The 19,169-nt window shown below is 45.1% G+C and overlaps 1 protein-coding gene and 2 long non-coding RNA genes across 17 annotated transcripts in view; 1 reads left to right on the top strand and 2 right to left on the bottom strand.

Moving 5' to 3' along the window:
- LOC112641076 (uncharacterized) overlaps positions 1-4,770 on the bottom strand; it is a 78,829-nt gene extending 74,059 nt beyond the window's left edge. For 3 of the 10 annotated variants that reach the window (XR_007411617.1, XR_007411612.1, XR_007411615.1), the window contains exons 1-3: positions 3,905-4,565; positions 2,976-3,681; positions 2,034-2,118 (exon numbers count right to left, since the gene is read on the bottom strand). This is a non-coding gene — a long non-coding RNA (uncharacterized LOC112641076). Of the gene's footprint in view, positions 1-2,033; positions 2,119-2,975; positions 3,682-3,904; positions 4,567-4,599 lie in introns of those variants that run through there. The other 7 variants (XR_007411619.1, XR_007411613.1, XR_004816902.2 and 4 more) reach the window with 7 other exon arrangements.
- A 136-nt stretch (positions 4,771-4,906) lies between these two features.
- LOC118355116 (uncharacterized) lies at positions 4,907-11,276 on the top strand. 2 transcript variants are annotated; one of them, XR_007411622.1, is made up of 2 exons: positions 4,907-7,727; positions 8,101-11,276. It is a non-coding gene; the product is annotated as an uncharacterized LOC118355116 (long non-coding RNA). The 2 variants fall into 2 exon arrangements; XR_007411621.1 differs by having other exon boundaries at positions 4,907-7,775.
- Positions 11,277-11,384: 108 nt separating this feature from the next.
- Positions 11,385-19,169, bottom strand: part of LRRC40 (leucine rich repeat containing 40) — a 48,539-nt gene continuing 40,754 nt past the window's right edge. For 4 of the 5 annotated variants that reach the window (XM_025418001.3, XM_025418002.3, XM_025418005.3 and 1 more), the window contains 3 exons: positions 17,401-17,478; positions 14,993-15,178; positions 11,385-12,802 (listed from right to left, as the gene is read on the bottom strand). In XM_025418001.3, the coding sequence (XP_025273786.1) occupies positions 12,697-12,802; positions 14,993-15,178; positions 17,401-17,478 (370 nt within the window). In that variant the 3' untranslated portion in view covers positions 11,385-12,696. The remainder of the gene's footprint in view (positions 12,803-14,992; positions 15,179-17,400; positions 17,479-19,169) is intronic. The other variant, XM_025418003.3, reaches the window with a different exon arrangement.

The following is a 19,169-nucleotide window of genomic DNA, read 5'->3' as shown; positions in this document are numbered from 1 at the left end:
CAGTTTCCCTGGTTGGATTTTGTTGTAGGGAGTCAGCTCACACTCTGTAACAACCCACTGAGCACTAAGCAAGATAAGAAATGGGACCAGATGTAAGAGAGGCAGAGAAGACTACCTCTGCAGCTGCCCTGAAATCTCCCCAAACGATGCTCCAAAACACTTTTTGTTTGTTTGTTTGTTTGTTTTGGCCTGATTTTGTTAATAGCAGCACATCAAAGAGTAGAAGATCATGAAATCCAGGCAGGGTTTATGTAGAAAGCACTGAAATCCTGTGCCTGTGACTCATTAGCCTGGGGTTGGAACCAGTGTCAGCCCGACCTGAAGAAAAGGCCCTGAGTAAACTTCTACAAATATTATATTCAAACTGAGCATACTTTTCAATGTATGTGGGAATGAGTGTTGAGAAAAGTTGAATAAATCATCCCATCTTTCTCTAGTTTGAGTACATATATTTTTTTCCTAGAAACTATCACTGTTGCACACTCATTTGTGCCAGGCTTTCCTTTTGTTTCTTTGTGTCTTTAAAATAACATAAGCAGCCTATGGTCGGGTCACTCCCTACCTGAAGTAAAATATCTTAGAACAGACACTTTTTTTTTGAGACTTTTATTTTCGCCAGAAAACTCCATATTTTCTCCATAGAAAGACAATTACTACAGCTGAATCTCAGATGACCGAGGTACGTCATTCAAAATTCAAAACATTTGGGGGAATTTTATTGAAGAATAGAATGAGAACAGTAAGTGCAACGCTTATAAGCATTTGTTGGGCTTCAGCTATCTACCAGGCCCTGCAAAGGGTATATAACATGATCTCCTCTGCACAGAGTCTCACAATCAAGTGGGAAGATGAGAGAGCTCCCAGGAAAAAAGACAGGACAAGGCAATGTGGTGAGTCCCTCTGTCCTTGCCCTCAGCCCATGTATCACAAAAGGAAGTAGCATCTTTATCTGGTCAACTGTCTTCTGGGGTTGAGCATGGCTGATCCCTCGGAGCTGTAGATAGTTCTCCTTACGGGTTCTTGCGGCCTTTGGCGGCCATTATCAATATTCGGCAAGATGTCGGGCAGTATTTGATAGGCTGTGAGTGGCCAAAGTGGAGACTTACTGGACAGGATGAGTAGCGGCCGTAGTCCCTCGAATCTGTGGAGAATTTTGTCAGTTGGTTTGTTGCAAAGAAGAGAGAGAATATAATGAAAAATGTACTGCTCAGCCTGGCCCAGCACCGTGTCTATCTGCCCCCGACATGTGGGGGAAAGACATGGAAGTGATGAGTTCTTTAAAAGGCGTGGGCTTTTGGATGAGGAGGCTCTTCTGTGTTACGTCCCCCGAGGGTTGCTCCTATGACTACCGCCTCTGACAGACTACGGGGAGCGTGGGAGTCGTCGGGATCCAGTACTAGAAGGAGGCACCCGGAAATGCAATGAGCTGGATGTTCCTTCAGCCAGCCACGTTTCCTGTTTGTTTACCTCACGTCCTTTGATGGGGAGAAGGACATTTCCACTGCACCTGGTTCATCCCGTCCCACGAAAATACTGTTTGCGTGAGGTGGGATCACACGTATTTACACACCACGGACGTCCATTCATTCCTCCAAGGAAGTTGGATTCCTCTGAATCTAGGAATTACTTGTTGCTTCTTCACCCTGCCTGCACCTCGTCCGTGTTTCAGACCCCTGGAAATCCTGAGCTTTCCCTGAGTATTTCCCGTGCTTGGCAACCTCAGCCTCTGCCCACACTGGTCCCTCCACCAAATCCTCTCCCCATCCTCTTCCTAAATTACCAAAATTATATGCAGCCTTCAGAGTCCAGCTCAAGCATCACCACCAAGATAAAACTGAGAGAAATTTCTCTTATGATCATAGTCATATCCGGTTTTGGTGTATTTATAGCACTTATCCCATTCCACCTAAGCTCATAGCTATTTGTTACTTACGCGTCCTCTCCTATCAACTGTACACTCCGGAGGGGATCAGAAACTACTTGGGAGGCTTCCAGACCGAAGAGCTGCAGAAGGCACTTACGGTTTTGCTCACCATGTATCGTTGGGGCCTGTCTGAGTTTCAGAAGCATAGTAGGTGCTCAATAAATGTTTATACAGTCATCACACGGATGACAGGCCTGGCACACAAACACAATAAATATCAAATTAAATGGGAAGTTGGTGTCCAGCTTGCACAATCTTACACCACAGACGTTTCACTTTCTCAGTTCATTCACCATGCCTAGGGTTTCTGGGGGGGTTCAGGTTTTGGTTTTTTTAATTCTCCCTTTTAATCTAATTCCCCTGCCCTCCTTTAGGCTCTTCTGTCATGTGTCAGCAGTTGTGTTTCACTTCTCTTTTCTGTGTCCTAAGGACCTTAACACCATCCAAAAAATTTAAGACATGGCTTTTGTTCATTGACTTGGAATACATAGCACCTATCCTTTTGATTTGTTTGGGTTTTATTTCTTGTCTTGGAAGAAGTCGTGCATACAGACTCCAGGAATGTTTCAGAGGAACGAGTGCATGAATTTCAACTCACAGGGCCGTGGTTCTGACTTAAAGGCATCTTACAGATAATAAGCCTAGTTCCCTCATTTTTTTGGAGGCCCAAGGCCTCAAGAGGTAACATGACTCCGTGCGTGGCTGGATCTGGTTTTAGACTCTGTTTAACGCTCTTCTTCCTGTACGTTGTGACTTGGTAGATTACTTTGCAAAAGCTATTTTTAAAATTTGGAGGCATGAAGAATGGTTAAGAGAGTTGGGTTGGGTCGGGAATGGGGTTAGGGAGAGGTGGTTGGGCCGAGGGAGTCCCCACCCTATTTTAGCTCTGGAAGTAAATGAAGCTTCTGCCTCATGCTGCCTATTGTACAATAAAGAAGAGTCGTCCACAGGCCTTTGGCCACAGTTCAAGTCTGACCAGGCTTACACGCTGCGTTTTGGCATCATTTCGTGGACGGCTTCCACCTGTATCCCAAAAGTGAAAATGTCTTACCCTCCAGCCAGAATTATCAAGAACTGCTGCAAAAGCTGTAACATGCCTATTTAGATAAGTCACAAGAAAATGTTGGTTAACTGGGGGAAACTGCTTGCCCCCAGCCACACTTTTACAGAGGTCAGAACCTGGCCTGTTGCTATGGAAGTGGAGAGAAAGCTATTTATGCTCCACCAGCATTAGCTTCTTTAGCTACATCCCTTACAGGGGGAAACGGGGACTCCAGCCCCTCAAAGGAGAAACAGGGGAAAGGCCTGGGCTGGTACACTCCTCACCACAGTTCCTTTATTACCTGGTAGGATCTTGATTTCTGTGCCTTTCTTTCTCAGCTTTCTCTCGGAAATATTTCTCGAATTTTTCCATTTGAGTTGGAAAGCACACTGACTACAGAATTTAGCGAAGTATTCTCAGTGTTAAATCCACGTCTCATCTGCCATTTTGCTTATACAAAGAATATCCATTACTTTCCATTCCTTTGTACGAGGGGAACTTGCTATCTCCTGACACAAAGAGAACTTGCTAGATGGCTGATAATGGCTTCGTTTGGGGGATTTTTTTTTAAATTCTAGAAGCCATAAGTATACACTGAAGGAAACTTTCATCATTATTTTCTTTAAGAGTTTGGTGCCTCAGGCTCTCCATAGGTCTACACGTTGGTCTCACAGTTCCGTGTTTATGTATTTGCAGAGGAAAAGGATGCCAATGTCTGTGTGAACCAACGGAGATGAAAATGAAAAGTAAAATGAAAAGTAAAGTGACATTTTAGAGTCGGACGAGGATTTCAGAATAGTGAAGAGTGCTTCATGTTAGGGAAGAGCACTTTAGCATCATGAGGGTGAGGACAGACTCGAAGGCTGGACGCAGGAGAGAAATAAGGAAGTTATTAGGGATGAATGGAAAAAGGAAAAGGAGAGGGAGAAGGGACTGACCGAGGCTCACAGAGGCTGCCTGACGGACACCGGATCGGCCTGGGGGCGGGCGCGCTCCTCTCTCCCTCTCTGTTCTGTCTCCGGCCGGAAGCATGGTCTCTCGGCTCTTCTTGGTTTCTGGCCTCCCTCCTACTCTCCAGAAGTAGGGAGATCTCGAAATGAAAGAATAAGGCATCTAGCAAAATTATTTCTCATTCTATGGCTGTTTATTTCCAGAAACTTCCTTCGTAATGCCATGGGTAATTTGTGAGGCAGGCAACCTCTCGGCCCGAAAAAAATCACCAAAGTCCTCTCACTAAAGAACAACCGTCACCACCGGGCAGTTTTCCGAGGTCCGGGCTAATGTCAAACACGACCTGGCACCTGGTCCCCGGGCTTCAGGGCGACGTCGTCGAGGGAGACAGGCCGGCGGCCGGGAAGGCGGCGGCGGACACAGGCCTGGGCCGGCCCCACCCCCGGTGCTGGCGCGGCGGGCTGCGTGGCCACACTCCCGACGTCCCCGGTCCCTGGGTCCCCGCCGCGGACAGGCCCAAGCCCCGGAGCGGGGAGAGGGGGATCCGCGCGGCGGGCGCAGTCCTGGCCGCCTCCGGGAGGCCGAGCCCCGGGCCGTCGGGGTGACCCGCGTCCTGAGCCCAGCTCCGGGGCCCCGCCCCGCCGCGTAGCCCGCGCCTTTCTCTGAGACGCCCCTTGCTAACCTCCTCGAGCGCCCCGCGTGTGGGTCCACGTTGTTTCTTTTCCGACCGCTTCGTCTTTTCTTCAACCCCAAGCAGAACGAGGAGAACGTGCTCCTCCGCCCTCCAGCCTCTGCGCAGCCGCGTCAGAGCCGCGTCAGACCGCGTCAGAGCCGCGAGGAGGGCGGAGGGCGGAGGGCGGAGGGCGGAGGGCGGAGGGCGGAGGGCGGAGGGCGGAGGGCGGAGGGCGGAGGGCGGAGGGCGGAGGGCGGAGGGCGGAGGGCGGAGGGCGGAGGGCGGAGGGCGGAGGGCGGAGGGGGAGGGCGGAGGGCGGAGGGCGGAGGGCGCGCTCTCTCAGGACGAGCGTCCGACCGTCGCTGGGGGCGGGTCTCCGGACGGACTTGGTCAGCCGCGCCCGCCGGTCGGTCAACGGGCGGGAGGGGCTCTGCCCGCGCTGGGGGCGCCGCGTGGTCGCGACACGGCGTGCAGCAGGCAGCGCGGCGACACACCAGGGCGCGGCCGGCGAGCGTCCCAGGCCGGGCTGGCGACCTTCTCCCTGAGAAGCTCCGACTGGAGGCGCGGGCTCGGACACGCGGCAGTCCCTTGTCTGTTGTTTCTTTCTAGGTTTTCACGTATTTCTGAAAAATGATAGTTACTGGCCCTGCGGTGCAGGGGCCTGGCTCAGCACAAGCCGCTCGCAGCTCAAGCACTGCACGCTCTGTTCCTTGGTGGCCCCCCCGCAAGCGCCGCCAGCGCGCCCACATGCAGGATTCGCCCAGGCCCGGGTGTGGGCTGAGCGCGGCCGCGTCGAGGGCTGCCCAGGCCCCTCTCCCAGCCCTTCCGCGGCCGAAATCCGCAGCTTGTCCTTGTTGAAAGTCGCCGTAATGAAAACACCTTGGCTCGCTGCACGCTCCGCGGAGGCCGCAAACGTTCACGCGCAAAGGACGCCGAGGACCGTGGGAGACGGAGATGAGCGACGGTGCGGAGGAGCCGCGTGGGCGCACACACGAGGCGAGAGCGGAGAACCACGCAGTAGCGCCTTCCCTCCTGGCCCGATGCGACGGCGGACGGCCCGTCGGCTGGATCCGGGTTTTTTAAGATTTATGAGAAGGTGGGGCGGGGCGGGCACAGGGAGCGGGAGAGAGGATCGTGACCCCGGGGTCGTGACCTGAGCCCAACCACGAGCCGAGGCTGGAGCCGGAGGCTGGGCGGCGCCCTCCGCGTGACCTGGGGTCGTGTGCGGAGGCTCGCGTTCCCTCCCCCGCAGGCAGGCTCCTGTCCCCCACGTGTTCTTCCCCGAAGCGGACGCCGTGCGGCGCGGGTGGAGTGGCGCGAGCCGGGCGGCCCCACGCGCCCCCGCGGGGAGGCGGACTGGCGGGGCTGCCGCGGTTCCCACGCGCCCTGGGCTTCGGCTCCCGGGGAGGCTCCCTCACCGGCCGAGGCCGCAGTCACGGAGGCGGCGCCGCCTGACGGGGAGGGACGGGGCGGGGGACGCCTGCTGTCTCTCGACGCTTGGCTTTCAACTGAGTCACTGGCGTGTGGCCGCGGGGGCACGTGACACCTCCCAGGAAGCGAGCATCGCGGCCGAGGCGCCCGGGACCCCCGCCCCAAGGCCTCGGAGGGCTGCGGGGCCACCCGGCCACCCCCGCGGCACCCGGAACCGGGGCCGCCCCACGTCCCCGACATTGTCCTCGGGGACCAGCCCGTCGGGCCACGCCGGCGGGAGAAGCAGCGCTGCGGTTTCCCACCCAACAAAATCCTCGCGTTTTCGTCTGTTCTTTGAGATTAAAATTAAGGATTTTATTCTAAGGTCGGGTAAGAATTAACCTAGAAGCGGAACTGCAACCCCGTGATAAAAGTGGGCTCGGCACGCGCATGCCCGAGAACGTTCTGGAAAGTCGGCTGCCCTGCGGGGAGTCCCGGCGCGTCGGACGAGGAAACGGAGCTCCCAGGCCCGTCCGCCGCGGAGGCGCAGCGGGCTGGCGGCGGCCGTGACCTGTGCTCGTCCCGCAGAGCCAGCCGGTGGGCGCTGCCTCGGGGTCCTCGGGCGTCCTCGGCGGCGCGGGCAGGGCGCACGTCCAGGGCCCGCTCGGAAAGACGTCGTTCCTCGCGCTCTCAAACGGCCACTGGTGTTTACCGGCTGTGGCGTGCGGCGCCCCGGGTGCTCACACGGGGAGGCCCGGGCAGCGGAACTTTCTACCGCGTGGAGCCCACGTGGTCCCCTGAGTGCGAGACGGACCTTCGGCGCGAACGCGCAGGGTTCAGGCCCGACGCCCGCCCACGGACGCCACCCGTCACGCTCCACGCGCCCCCCTCGGACGCTCACCGGTCACGCTCCGAGCCGCCGCCGGACGCTCACCGGTCACGGTCCACGCGCCACTTTTGGACGCTCACCCGTGACGCTCCACGCACCACCTTTGGACGTCCACCCGTGACGCTCCACGCAGCCCGACGCTAATCCGTCACGCTCCATGACACCGGAGGCGCACCCGTCTCGCTCCCCATGGCCTGACACTCTCCCATCATGCTCCACGCGGCCCGCCGCCCACCCGTCATGCTCCACGCGCCGCCCTCGGACGCTGATCCATCCTGCTGCGCACGGCCCGCCGCCCACCCGTCATGCTCCACGCGCCGCCCTCGGACGCCCACCCGTCACGCTGCACGCGGCCCGCCGCCGCGCTCCTGGGCCGTGGGTCCCCGGGCCCTGCCGAGGGCAAGGCCAGGCGCGGCCCCGCGGTGAGCGCACGCCGCCCGCGGCCCGACCTGAGCGCGCCCTGAGGAGGCCCTCGGCTGGCTCCGGGCTCCGGGGCCCCGACGGCGAAGACCCGGCGACGGACGCGAGAGGGACGCCGCCCGGACGGAAGGGCCGCGAGCCCGTCTGCGGGGGAGCGGTGGCCGTGGCGCCCGGGCTCGGGCTCCCCGCTCGGGCGCCGCTGAGGGGGGGGGGGGGCCGGGCCGCTCGAGGGGAACGCGGGACGGGCGGCTGCTCGCCGGGGGCGGCCTGAGGCGGCGCACGGAGCCCCCCGCCCCCGCCCCGCCCCGCCAGCGGCCCGCGGGCACCCGGGCCCGTGGCCTCGCCTCCCCGCACTCGCGAGGGGCGCCCCGACGGCCCGTCAGGCGGACGGACTCCCTGTCGCTTCTCTCCGCGCCCGGTGCGCAGCCTCCCGTCAGGCCTTCGTTGTTCTGCATCGGTTCCCATGGTAACGAGTCACCGGCGCAAAGTGTGGCTCCGCTTGGAGCTGTCTGCGCGGTCCTCGATCCTCCGCGGGGACGCCGCAGCCCCCCCCCCCCCCCGGCCCCGACTCCCTGCACCTCCTGATCCAGGTGTCCGTAGAGGCCAGGACGGAACCTTCGTGGTCGCGCGGCTCCCCCTCCTCCTCCTCCCCGGCCCAAGGGCCACTTACAGGCAACGCGGGGGAGGCGACTGGCGCTCCCCTTCCCATAAAACGTCCTCCATGTGCCCGAGATGTGCACAGCAGGGAACAAGTGTGCCTCGAATGGGGCCTTAAGTCGGTCTGATTTTAGGACAATGGGGACATTTACACAGACCTCCTCCCAGTGAGTCAAGTGCCAGGTGAGGGGAAGCCAAGGAGCCATCCCGAGAACTGAGCTCCGGGGAAGAGGCGACAGGATGGACACACGCACGGAAACCTGGTAACAGCCCGGGCGATGCAGGATCCGTAGGGAAGAGGCAGGAAACCTGCGGGGCCTGGGGAGCAAAGGGCTTGGGAGTTACCCCGCTGCAGCCAGAGAAGGCCTCCTGCAGACTCGGGCCCAACTCCACCTACAGAAGTGTTTTCCAAGTAATCTCTCCCGTAATAACAATAACATCCTGTATCTTATTTTGAGTTCTAGAATCCCACCGTGGCTTGGCAGTGAGCTGTAAGCCTAGCCACCCCAAGTCTCCTATGTCCTCAGTATTGAGAAAAAAGTCTCCATGCTGAATATGCTTTTTATTCAGTTTTTTTTGAAAAGTTAATGAATTCAGGGGAATGAAGATAGATGTTAGAAATAAAACCATGGGTATCTCTAAGAAAATCATCAAATGTAAATGATTCCTTCTTTGTCGGGTCTTATAAAAATAGGGGATACTTAAGCACACTGAAGTTTTAAAGTCACTGGATTATATTGTACAAAGGTATTTTTGGCCCTTTAAAAGGTTATTTTCCTACATGAAGAAAAGTTTTCTTATATAAAAACTTACTGCAACTCAGGTTTTGTGTCTCTGTAGAGAGGCACTTATATAGGTGTTTTTCTTTGTGCACTTGGTTTTTGCACAGGTAAATGAGGTTAAACATTGCCCAGGTATGCAGGTCAACTGACTTCTGTGGTAGCTGGATTAAGGAAAGCTTTTGGTGAATGGACAAAAGAAATCACAGGCTGTTTCTTTGTATCTTTCTCTCTTCCCCTTCCCCAGCACTCTACCAGAGAACATCTCTTATTGAGTCAGGAAATCCTAATTTTTTGGAAAGTCCACAGGAAAACCAAGTTGCAAGTCTCAGGCTGATAAAAACATAAAGCAGTTCCCATGTTTGTTAGGATGGTTAATGTAGTTTCAGAGTATAATGCTGAAATAAATTTTAGACTCCATACCTGTAGTCTTTCCACTCTTATTGGTCTTGAATGTGGGAAAGGCATCCGTTCAGGGCAGTGAGTGATGTTGAATGTTAAGTTCTACTCCAGGAAATGTGATTTTAGCTTTGATGACGCCTAGTGTCAATGGAATGCAATAAATGTTTTATACTGCGTTACGATGTTTAGGTATTTTCCTTTAACATCCTCAGCTGCATTTTTCTCCTTAAAAACACAAGCCTTACTGTTTTCTTTTGGCAGTGAAGAGAAAGATAATTGATAGGCAGGTAAGCTGTCTCAAATCCGGGCAAGTTGCTCTTCGTACTGTGTACAGAAAGGACTAAATGAAGCTTAAGGACAATGGCACGTGAAGGAGCGACTTTTTCCGAGTTAAAAACTCAGAGGTGAATCTACTAAATTGTTTGTCAGTTTCAAAGGCCATCTCAGATGACCTTATAGAAGTCAGGTTGCAAATGCCGTAGTTGCATTTTTCCCACTTTATAGCCACCCAGGGGCACCCCGCCCACCCAGTTGTACATAAGTAACCCATAATATGAACTATGGTCTCTTTATACTCAAGGAAGAGTTATTAACAACAGCAATTCTAAATAGACAGTGATAGATTTGTAATTAGTCTGTAAAGAATGGTAAGTAAACGGATATTAGATACTAGGTTTTAGAATTTTAAGTATCCATGAAAATGATTCTTCCTTCCATTCCTAAACTACTCGACAACCGGTTGCTTCGGATCTTACTTATTTGGGGGAGGGGGATACTGTGTAAAGAAGTTCTAATTCCACCCATTTATATTAATATTTTTCATATGCACACACATACAAATTATTCATTTTCCCTTTGAGATCATGTAAGTCAGTTAGTGAAATATTTCACTCTTCTTTAAGAAAAATTCCTATGCAGTGATGCAACATTGGGCCATGATTTTACTAAGATGAAGACAGTCTCTAGACTCATTCTTTTTCAAAATCTGACTTCACTACCATATGTGCAGCACAACAGTGACATCTTAAGGCCAAGTAACAAGAACTCCTTCAGCCAGAGAAAGAACTTGAATTGGGATATGTTTTCAAAGAAATTTCATTATGTTATCAAGCAGTTTTCAAGTTCACAGTTCGCAACTGCTAGATCTTTATAAATGCTACTTTATGACTTCTTTTGCGGTCTTTGTGAACATTTTAATGTGCACTGGTAAACAGGAACATTTTACATAGACACATTGTATATTAATGCATGCATTTCATTGCATAGTTTATTGATACTCCCCTTGTAAAGCTTTTATGGAAGAAACAAGCCACAGGAGTATAGCAAAAGAGGCTTAATCTTTATAAATTGGGGCCTTTTCTGTCTCTTTGCTAGGCTAGGTGGCTGTATACAAACTCGGGTGGGAGGGGGCAAGAAACACCTCTTAACGTTTAAGGTTTTCTACGTGGATGAACTCTAGCCAACTCAAAGCAGATTGCTTACTTTAGTAAAAAATTTTACCATTTTATAAAAAAAAAAAAAATTTAAATCATGACATGTTTAATTGAAATGGCTGTATTGTAATTAATATTTTGAGATAATTGTGATTTTGAGCTTATATAAAAAGTTGTCATTTTTGTATGTGCTAAAAATGTACAATTAACAGTACTTTTTAGTTGAACTACATATTGATGTAAATAAACACTGAATGAAGACATATTTACTACTTTATTAACATAGATTGTGAATGTACTTAATGGAGTTTGTTTTTTTTTTGCAGTATAAGACCATAATGACCTTGAAAGCTGCTTCATTTTATGTGCAAAGGAGTCCTATGAATCTATATTTTAAATTTACTGAATCAGTGAAATTAATCACTTTGTCAGTTAATTTGCAAATGCAAGCTGTATTCTCCAGTTTCTTTTATGTATTGACACTAATTGGTAAAGGTGTACAATGTGATTAGAATGCATTTGAAGATGCTTTCTGTACAGATACAAAATACAGGGACTACAATAATGCTGTGCAGTGTATAGCAGAGCCATTTTTCGGCTTTGGTGTACTCAACTTTTTCAGTATTTAAAAACGTGTTTTGAATAACCTAAAAGTCTCTTTATTGTATAAATAATAAAATGTCACCTTATTGTAAAGTGTCTTTTGTTTAATATTGAAGCAGACTGCTTAGTCAGCCACAGAGTTGTAGTATGAAAAGAGAATGTTTCTTTTAAACCAAAAACATAACCATATTATAATCCATATTTGAAAAATGTAATTTTTATTATGAACATGTATTTATCTTTACTAGCAATGATTTTTTTCATAATATAAGCATGCCTCTATGAGCCAAAAGCAAGCTAGCTACCTACCTAACTATATAAATTAATATACATTCTGTTGATTCGTTACTTAATAGAATCACATGGCAAGTTTCATCATGACTGATCAGCCTACCTCTGACATTTTACCTCTGACATTTTTGGTGTAAGTAAAAATATTTCTATTTTATTTTTACTAAATCAAGTTAACCTATAGCAAATTCCCTTTTAGAAAATTTCCACATGGCTAACAAGTTTAGTCTTATGAAGATAAGATGCAAATTTGAAAAGTAAGGCCCTGGAAATAAAAAAGATACACAAGATTGGATTAGAACACACCAACAGATAGATAATGTATACAAATACCTGCTTAGTAATAAGTACTTAAGAAATTTCCAGGATTTCTATGTGATACATGTTATTATTTTCTGTTGCTGATATCTATTGAATTAATAAAATAAGCTCTTCAGCACTTTTAAAAAGAAGAACAAAAGGTATTTCTAAACATACTTCGAGGGAAAAATATGCAGATCCAATCCCTTCAAATTTCTTGAATCCAGAAGTACTAGATCATTGTATGGAAACTAAATACTAAGAAGTCATTAAAAAAAAAAAAAAAAAACTTGTCAAATTTTAGATTCAAAACTGTGAGAGCAATTTTAACAACACTCTTCCCTGTTTTCTCTACCAATAACTACATTTCATATAGCATTTCTGTTACATTAGAAATTCTGAGAAAATGGTTTCATAAAATGGGAAAAGGCTAAACAAGTAACATTTCAACTAGATTAAAACAAAAACAAGACAGTGAATGTTAATTTAAAACTTATACCAAAACCAATCACATCACAAAAGTCTTATCATGAGTAAGGAAAAGTCTTATTTTTTTTACACCAAAAAACAGTTTGGAATAAAATTCAATTTTATATCTAACAAAAAGGTAGAAATTAGATGGTCATATTCAAATCAATGGTTCACATTTTATGTAACACAAACAGAAATAGGGGGAAATCCCCACTTTTACAAAAATGCTTTATCATTATAAAAATATCAAACGAACTTAAAAATTCACTTTTGAAGAAACTGCTATAAGGAATGAAAGTAAGATAAATCTTATACAAATCATTCAGAATAAATGCATGAACACTGCATGTGGTTATCACCTTTACAAATGCATAATACCTTAGAAAAATGTTATTTATCAATGTAAGAAGTCTAAGAATTAACATGACCAAGATTATAAAATAGCTCCAATTTAAGTAGGAATCCGGTCTCTCAAATATTCCAGAATAGCAGCTGTTCCTTTCATTAATATGGCTGCTCGAGGAACACGGAATGGATTTCCATCTAGTAGTAATGTTCTAAACAAAAAAACAGAATTAAGAATTTTACATTTTCTATTAGGGAGGCTTTTCTTCTAATTTCATTTGCAATTTTATAAATATAATCTGTGTATTTTTTTTCTATTTGTCCCTTTTCAAATCTAAACATTTCAACAGATGTAATTAGAACTACAATAACCCAAACAACATTAATTGAATAATTATTATATGAAAGATATTGTGCTGAGTAATTTATGTTCGCTGGCTCTCTTAATTATAACACATAAATTACTCAGCACAATGCATCATATGTAGACACCATTAAGGAAACAGAAATTCAGAGAAGACAGTTATGTCCAAGATCATACAGCCATTAAACAGAAGAGCTGTGACATGAATCACCATTTTATAATCCATCCTCTTCTCAATCTTACGATGAGAACTACATGGCTGAATTCTATTTACACATTACAACGAGCACACTCGTCAGCATACCAAGGACTATAATGTAACCAATATATCCGCCCTTGACCCTGGGAAACCAGGACACATGCCTGCACTCTACCTCCCTTGACCAGATACACACACAAAATCTATTTACATGTTCTGGCTGATTTGTTTTTTTTATATAATTAATGAAATAAATGATAAGATAAAGAGACTTTTAATTTTCAGCAACTGAAGTATTTGTGTAAACAAAAGCCAAAGGATTCATACCCCATTGTACAGTAGATCTAAATTATATCTTCAAAATTTGAATGGGCTGTGACAATTCTTTTAAAGACTGATTATCTTAATTTATAAAAAGGAATTAATTACAGCCAGTTTTCTCATTATTCACAGGCTCCATATTGTGCTAATTTGCCTACCACTAAAATTTATTAGTAACCCCAAAATCAGTACACATGGCACTTTCGAGGTCATTTTTGGATATGCACAACAGCACCAAAAAATCTGAGTCCATCAATAGGCACATTCTCAGCTGAGGTCAAATAAGGTGATGCTGTCCCTTCTTGTGTCAGTTCTCATACTGTAATCAACTGTCCTTTCTGTGATCTACTTAGGAGTGCAACATTTTTTGCATTTTTGTACTTTGTGTTGGTGAGTTTGCTGTTTAATACGCCCCACAAGTGTGGTGGCTCAAGTGTTGTCTACTTTTCCTAAACACATGAAGGGTGTCGTGTGCCTTACAGAGAAGATAAATATACCAGAGAAGCTTCATTCGGGCGTGAATTATAGTGTGGTCTGGCCATAGTTAAAATATTAATGAATAATAGTAAATACAGAAACACACACAAAAACAAGGTTCTATATTGACTCGTTCATGAAAATGTGACTAGAGGCTCCAAAGAGCCTAAGTCTATAATTCCCCTAGCAGTAATGGTTCAGTACTCATTAATTTGGTGTTCACTTTAAAAGATGCAATTACTGTAAATAACAAGAACCAACTGTATTTGCCTCTTACTGTTCACGAATATTGAGGTACCGAAACAGCTGCCAGTGCCCCCCGGTAAAGTAAAATATGCCAAACCATCATACAGTTTTCAGTAATTAAACTACTTCTGACACATTCTGCTTAAGTACTTGGCTTTCTGTTGACATGTCAAACTCTCTTTAATTCACTTAACAAGCACTTATTGGGTGCTCACTGTGTTCTAGGCACTGGGACAACTCTCTTCTAAAGGAGGAAAAAGAAATGGTATAAATGAGTCCATAAAAGGCAGGATAGAAAATCAGAGGGAGGGACTAACTCTGCTTGGAGAAGAGGGAAGGTTTTTCAAAGATGATATTTAGGTTGATTACTGATAAAAGCAGGGTAGAGGCATTTAAGGCTCAAGTAACAACAAACACAGAATAAGAAAGGCCATGCTGGGCTTGAAATAAATGGTCAAAGTCTGTAATCAGATTTTGAAAAACCTTATATACATAACTGGGGAGTTTATATTTCCCTGACATTTTTTATGCAGTGGAGTTTCGAGTTATACACACACAGTGATGACAAAAGGATCAGAAAACCATCAGTTCCTATGTTTACACATAGATTATGCCATAATAAACAAAGCTAAAAATACACATTTTTGGTAAAACTTGAAAAATGGAATTGGGATCCTGTTATTTTTAACACATTAAATTGTTTACCTCAACTTTCCTGGGAGTACCTCAACAAGACAAAAACAACTTACAAACTGATCAAATAAACAGTAAACCTTGGCGTAATGGTGTGGTTACCTTAAGTTCACACAATTACCAAGCTCTGGTGGAATTTGTAGGAGGTCATTATTTTGAAGGTCCAATGTGATCAGATTTTCCATTGCCTTCATTTTCTGAGGGTCCACAGATCCAACTTGGTTGTTACTAATCAAAATTGTTTCAAGTGTGGGAATGCGATACAGAACGTCAGGTAGTATTTTGAACCTATTAAAATATGAACAGAATCAAGGCAAAATCATTCCTTCAAATAAATGATCTTAAGTTTGATACCATGATGTAGTTTTCTTCAGTGTAATTTATTTTGTATCTGGTTTAAGTCCTCTATTCAAATTTTCAAGAAAATGAATGGATTCTGGAAACCATGAAACATATGTTAAGTGGACAGACTTTGTAACACTTTGTATTTATTGTGCAAATCCAACCAAAGTTTAAATTCTCCTATGTTTTTCTTTTCACATTTATGAAACAAGAAAATCCTCCCAAGAGCCTCTATACAAAGATCTCCATGTAGGTATTCTTACTTGGTTTGCTTTTACTTCTTATGAAATGGAATTACTACCAATATATTAAGTAGATATTAGAGATTTATATTTTGCTCCAATGGAAGCTTCCAAAATACGCGCACCTTTGGTTCTTGAAAAGATCACAAACTAACACTGACTGCTGCTTGCTCATCTAAAGCACTACTGTAGATGTCACAAAAAAAGAAGGCAAGGCTCAGAGCAACATTATTAAGGATCTCTTGGGGGACAGTGGCTAGCAAGGTTTCAGTGTGAGATAAACTGTGGCATGGACTAGAAAAGACAAGGGATGGGCTGAAGGAGAGTTTAATAGCTGTGGCCTTTTTACTTCCCCATACTGCCCTTTTGTCTTGTTGCCTTGATGTGAAAGCAAGCAAGCAAGCGAGCAATGGCAAGCATAAACTCAAGATGGCTCTGAAGTTCCAGCGGGACTGGAGAGTTAGTACCTAGGAGTACGGAGGGACCAAACTGCCCCAAAGCAGTCCTCCCTCTTCTTTCTCAGCAATGCCTGAACAAGGGAATCTAAATAGATGTAGTTCACCTGTTAACACAGAAGTTAGCTTCTGCCATCTTCCCAAAGACATCACATGAAAATGTTTTTGACAGCTCAATAGACAATAGAGAACTGATAGTTCAGGTCACAAAGATTAGCAAATTATCTGAGAAGCACATTATATTTTTAAATACTGATATAACCTACAACATGAGAAAGCATGAGCAATAATGAAGCAGACAGAACAAAAATTTAAATAGGCAGTATTTTAGACACATCACTGTGCCTTAGCTCCCTCAACTGCAGATGAGGAATAATAACAATTGTACTAAACTTATTGTTATAAGGGCTGAATGTTTAAGCTGGAATGCAGTAAGTACATGTTAGTTATTAATATTTAGATTATTGCCAGAATCAGCTTACATCATAGGAAACAAACGGCCTAGTTGTTAAGAGCCCAAGCACTGGAGGCAAGCCACCTGAGCTCTAACCCCGGATCTATAATTTACTATTTTTGTGAACCTTAGCAAAGCATAAATATCTAATATTTACTTAATTATACTGCCAGTAATTCTGTTTCATTAGAAATAAAAGTGAACTAAGGAAGAATACCTATGTGGAGACATTTTATAGAAAAGCTTAGGAGGATTCCCTTAACTTCTAATCCTTGATTTTTAAATGAACAGGACAGATTCACAGTGAGAGAAACCTCTACCTTTTGTGAGGAGTCAATGAGATAATATATGCCCTTAGTCCTGTGACAGCAGATAATAAGCTCCCAATAAGTATCAGCTACTCTTAATTATTAGCAGTATCTTTACAGTGTTTGCAGAAAATCTATTAGTTGGCGTATAAAGCTCTGAAAGGACTCGCTCCCGCTTACATGACCAACTTGGCTTATTATTTCTACTCCTCTACCCCCTCACTTGAGGGTCCGAGCCATATCAAACTGCTGGAAGTGTCCCAAACACACCATGTTCCCATTCATTTGTGCCTTAGTGCCCATCATGTGCTCCGCCTGGGAAGCCTGATCCCTGTGTGTCTGGTTGACGTCTAATTTTTAGGTCTCGGCTTCAATGCTGTCTCCTCTACCTTTGGCCAATCTCAGGAAACACCTTTTCCTAGGCACTGCATTTTCACTATAGCAATTATAATTATTTATTTACATCTGTCTTCCTACTAGGTTACAAGTTTCTTAAAATTGTTAAAAGGAAAAGTCTACTAGACATCAGCTGTGAAAATTCTAAGAAAGCAGTATCACTTTCAATTCTAACTAGAATAAGGTGAAAATAAACCTGAATATTTAAATAAACACACGAGGCCTTTTGATTGGACTCTTTGAGGTGTATTCTCTAAGACCTATAAATTCTCCACATAAATATCCTTAGTCATAGATTAGTCTGTTCTCTCACCTGTTAAAGGAAAGGTTAATTGTTTGTAATCTTATCAGCGATTCCATTTCTTCAGGCAAAGAATTTAAAAAATTGTTCCTAAATTGGAAAGAAAAAGATGATTTATGAAGTCTGAAAATTTGTACAAGTTTAATTTATAATTAACGTGTTGACCAGACATAAAACTACATAGCTTGGTTTGTTAGTCCTTAATCCAATCGCATTAAGGCTGAGTCCTGAGAATTGTGAATCAGTCAGCTGGCTCAGGTATTTGATTAGTGTGCCAAATCCTAATACCAATACACAACCAATTGATAAAGCAACCAAATCTTTAATAATACACTTAATGGGGCAAATACTGCAAACTAATCACTTCCCTCCTTCGAACTAATCTCAGCAGTACTTCTTACAGATAGGGCGGCCATGGAGAGATCATGCCTGTAAATACCGTATTATTTGATGCCACAAATATCTGATTGATGTTTAACATATATATCTTACATACAGACATGAAATTCTAAGCAGAACTGTAAAATTTTATGAAAAAACAAAAAACAAGAAAGTGATGAGATTCTGTATACCTAGAAATTTGGAGCTCTCTACTCCATAGGTATTAAGCAAGTCCATTTCTACTAAGTTTAGAATTTCAATTTGTACAATGCTAATGTGAAATATTTTTAAGAATCTTATAATCAAGGATGGCAGTAAACGGAATCTCATTTACTGTTAGAAGGATCTGGGAATAATGTTAAAAGGAAGGTTAACAACAAGAAGAAGGATTCTAGGCTCTATATAATTACTAATAATAGAAAATATTTGTGAGAAAATTATATCCAACTAGATGGCTACCTATTACAATGGAGTCATTTTCTCTAAATTTCTTTGGGTTCAGAAGTCAAGCCTATATATTGTCATACTTTCTACACCTATGTTCTTTTTCCTTTTCTTCAGTTACTGTCTCTAATAACTTGTACTGAATAATGTACTGCTGGTTTCTACCCTTTTCCAAGAGTCTTATATAGCTACTGATATCAGATATAAAAGCGTACATTAGTCACTTAATTAGAAACCTGAAGGTATAGACAATGGCATACACATAACACACTCTAAGAATGGGACAAAAATAAAGAGAGCAGTAACGAGTACATGAATTTATTCTCTCTGCTCCATTAATGCTGAACACTACAAAATGGTTTTACACAGCTTTGCCAGTGTAATTGCCACACCAAAACAGAGGCAATTCGACATTTAATAGGAGCAGAGTATTAGATTTGCTTTAATCCCATAAGCCAAAAAAAGTCTCTACAAGCAGAATAAATCCTTAAACAGAAAAAACTTAGCTTATTCTTATTTACCTATTGTTTGAGCAGAGCAGAGGAGTCACAGCTTAAATAAACTAAAAGCGCACCTCGTAACAACATACGAGTAGGAAGTGTAGATAATGAAGTAATAGTATACAAATAAAGACTTAAAGCCCAGGGGAACCTGGGTGGCTCAGTGGTTGAGCATCTGCCTTTGGCTCAGGTCATGATCCCAGGTCCTGGGATCGAGTCTCGCATCGGGCTCCCGCAGGGAGGCATGCTTCTCCCTCTGCCTGGGTCTCTGCCTCTCTCTGCGTGTCTCTCATGAATAAATAACATATTTAAAAAAAAAATCTGAAAGCCCAAACAAATAAATATTTGACTATCTACCTCTTAGTCATTTATTTTTACTAATCCTCAAAGAACTGTAGCAATTCCGATCCTGTCACTTCAACTTAGGACATATTTAAATTAAACTTCCTATTACCT

This window comes from Canis lupus, chromosome 6 (genome assembly GCF_003254725.2).
Source record: "Canis lupus dingo isolate Sandy chromosome 6, ASM325472v2, whole genome shotgun sequence".
Lineage (NCBI taxonomy): Eukaryota > Metazoa > Chordata > Mammalia > Carnivora > Canidae > Canis > Canis lupus.
The sequence above is the reverse complement of the archived record's forward strand: the minus strand, read 5'-3'. Positions and strand labels throughout refer to the sequence as shown.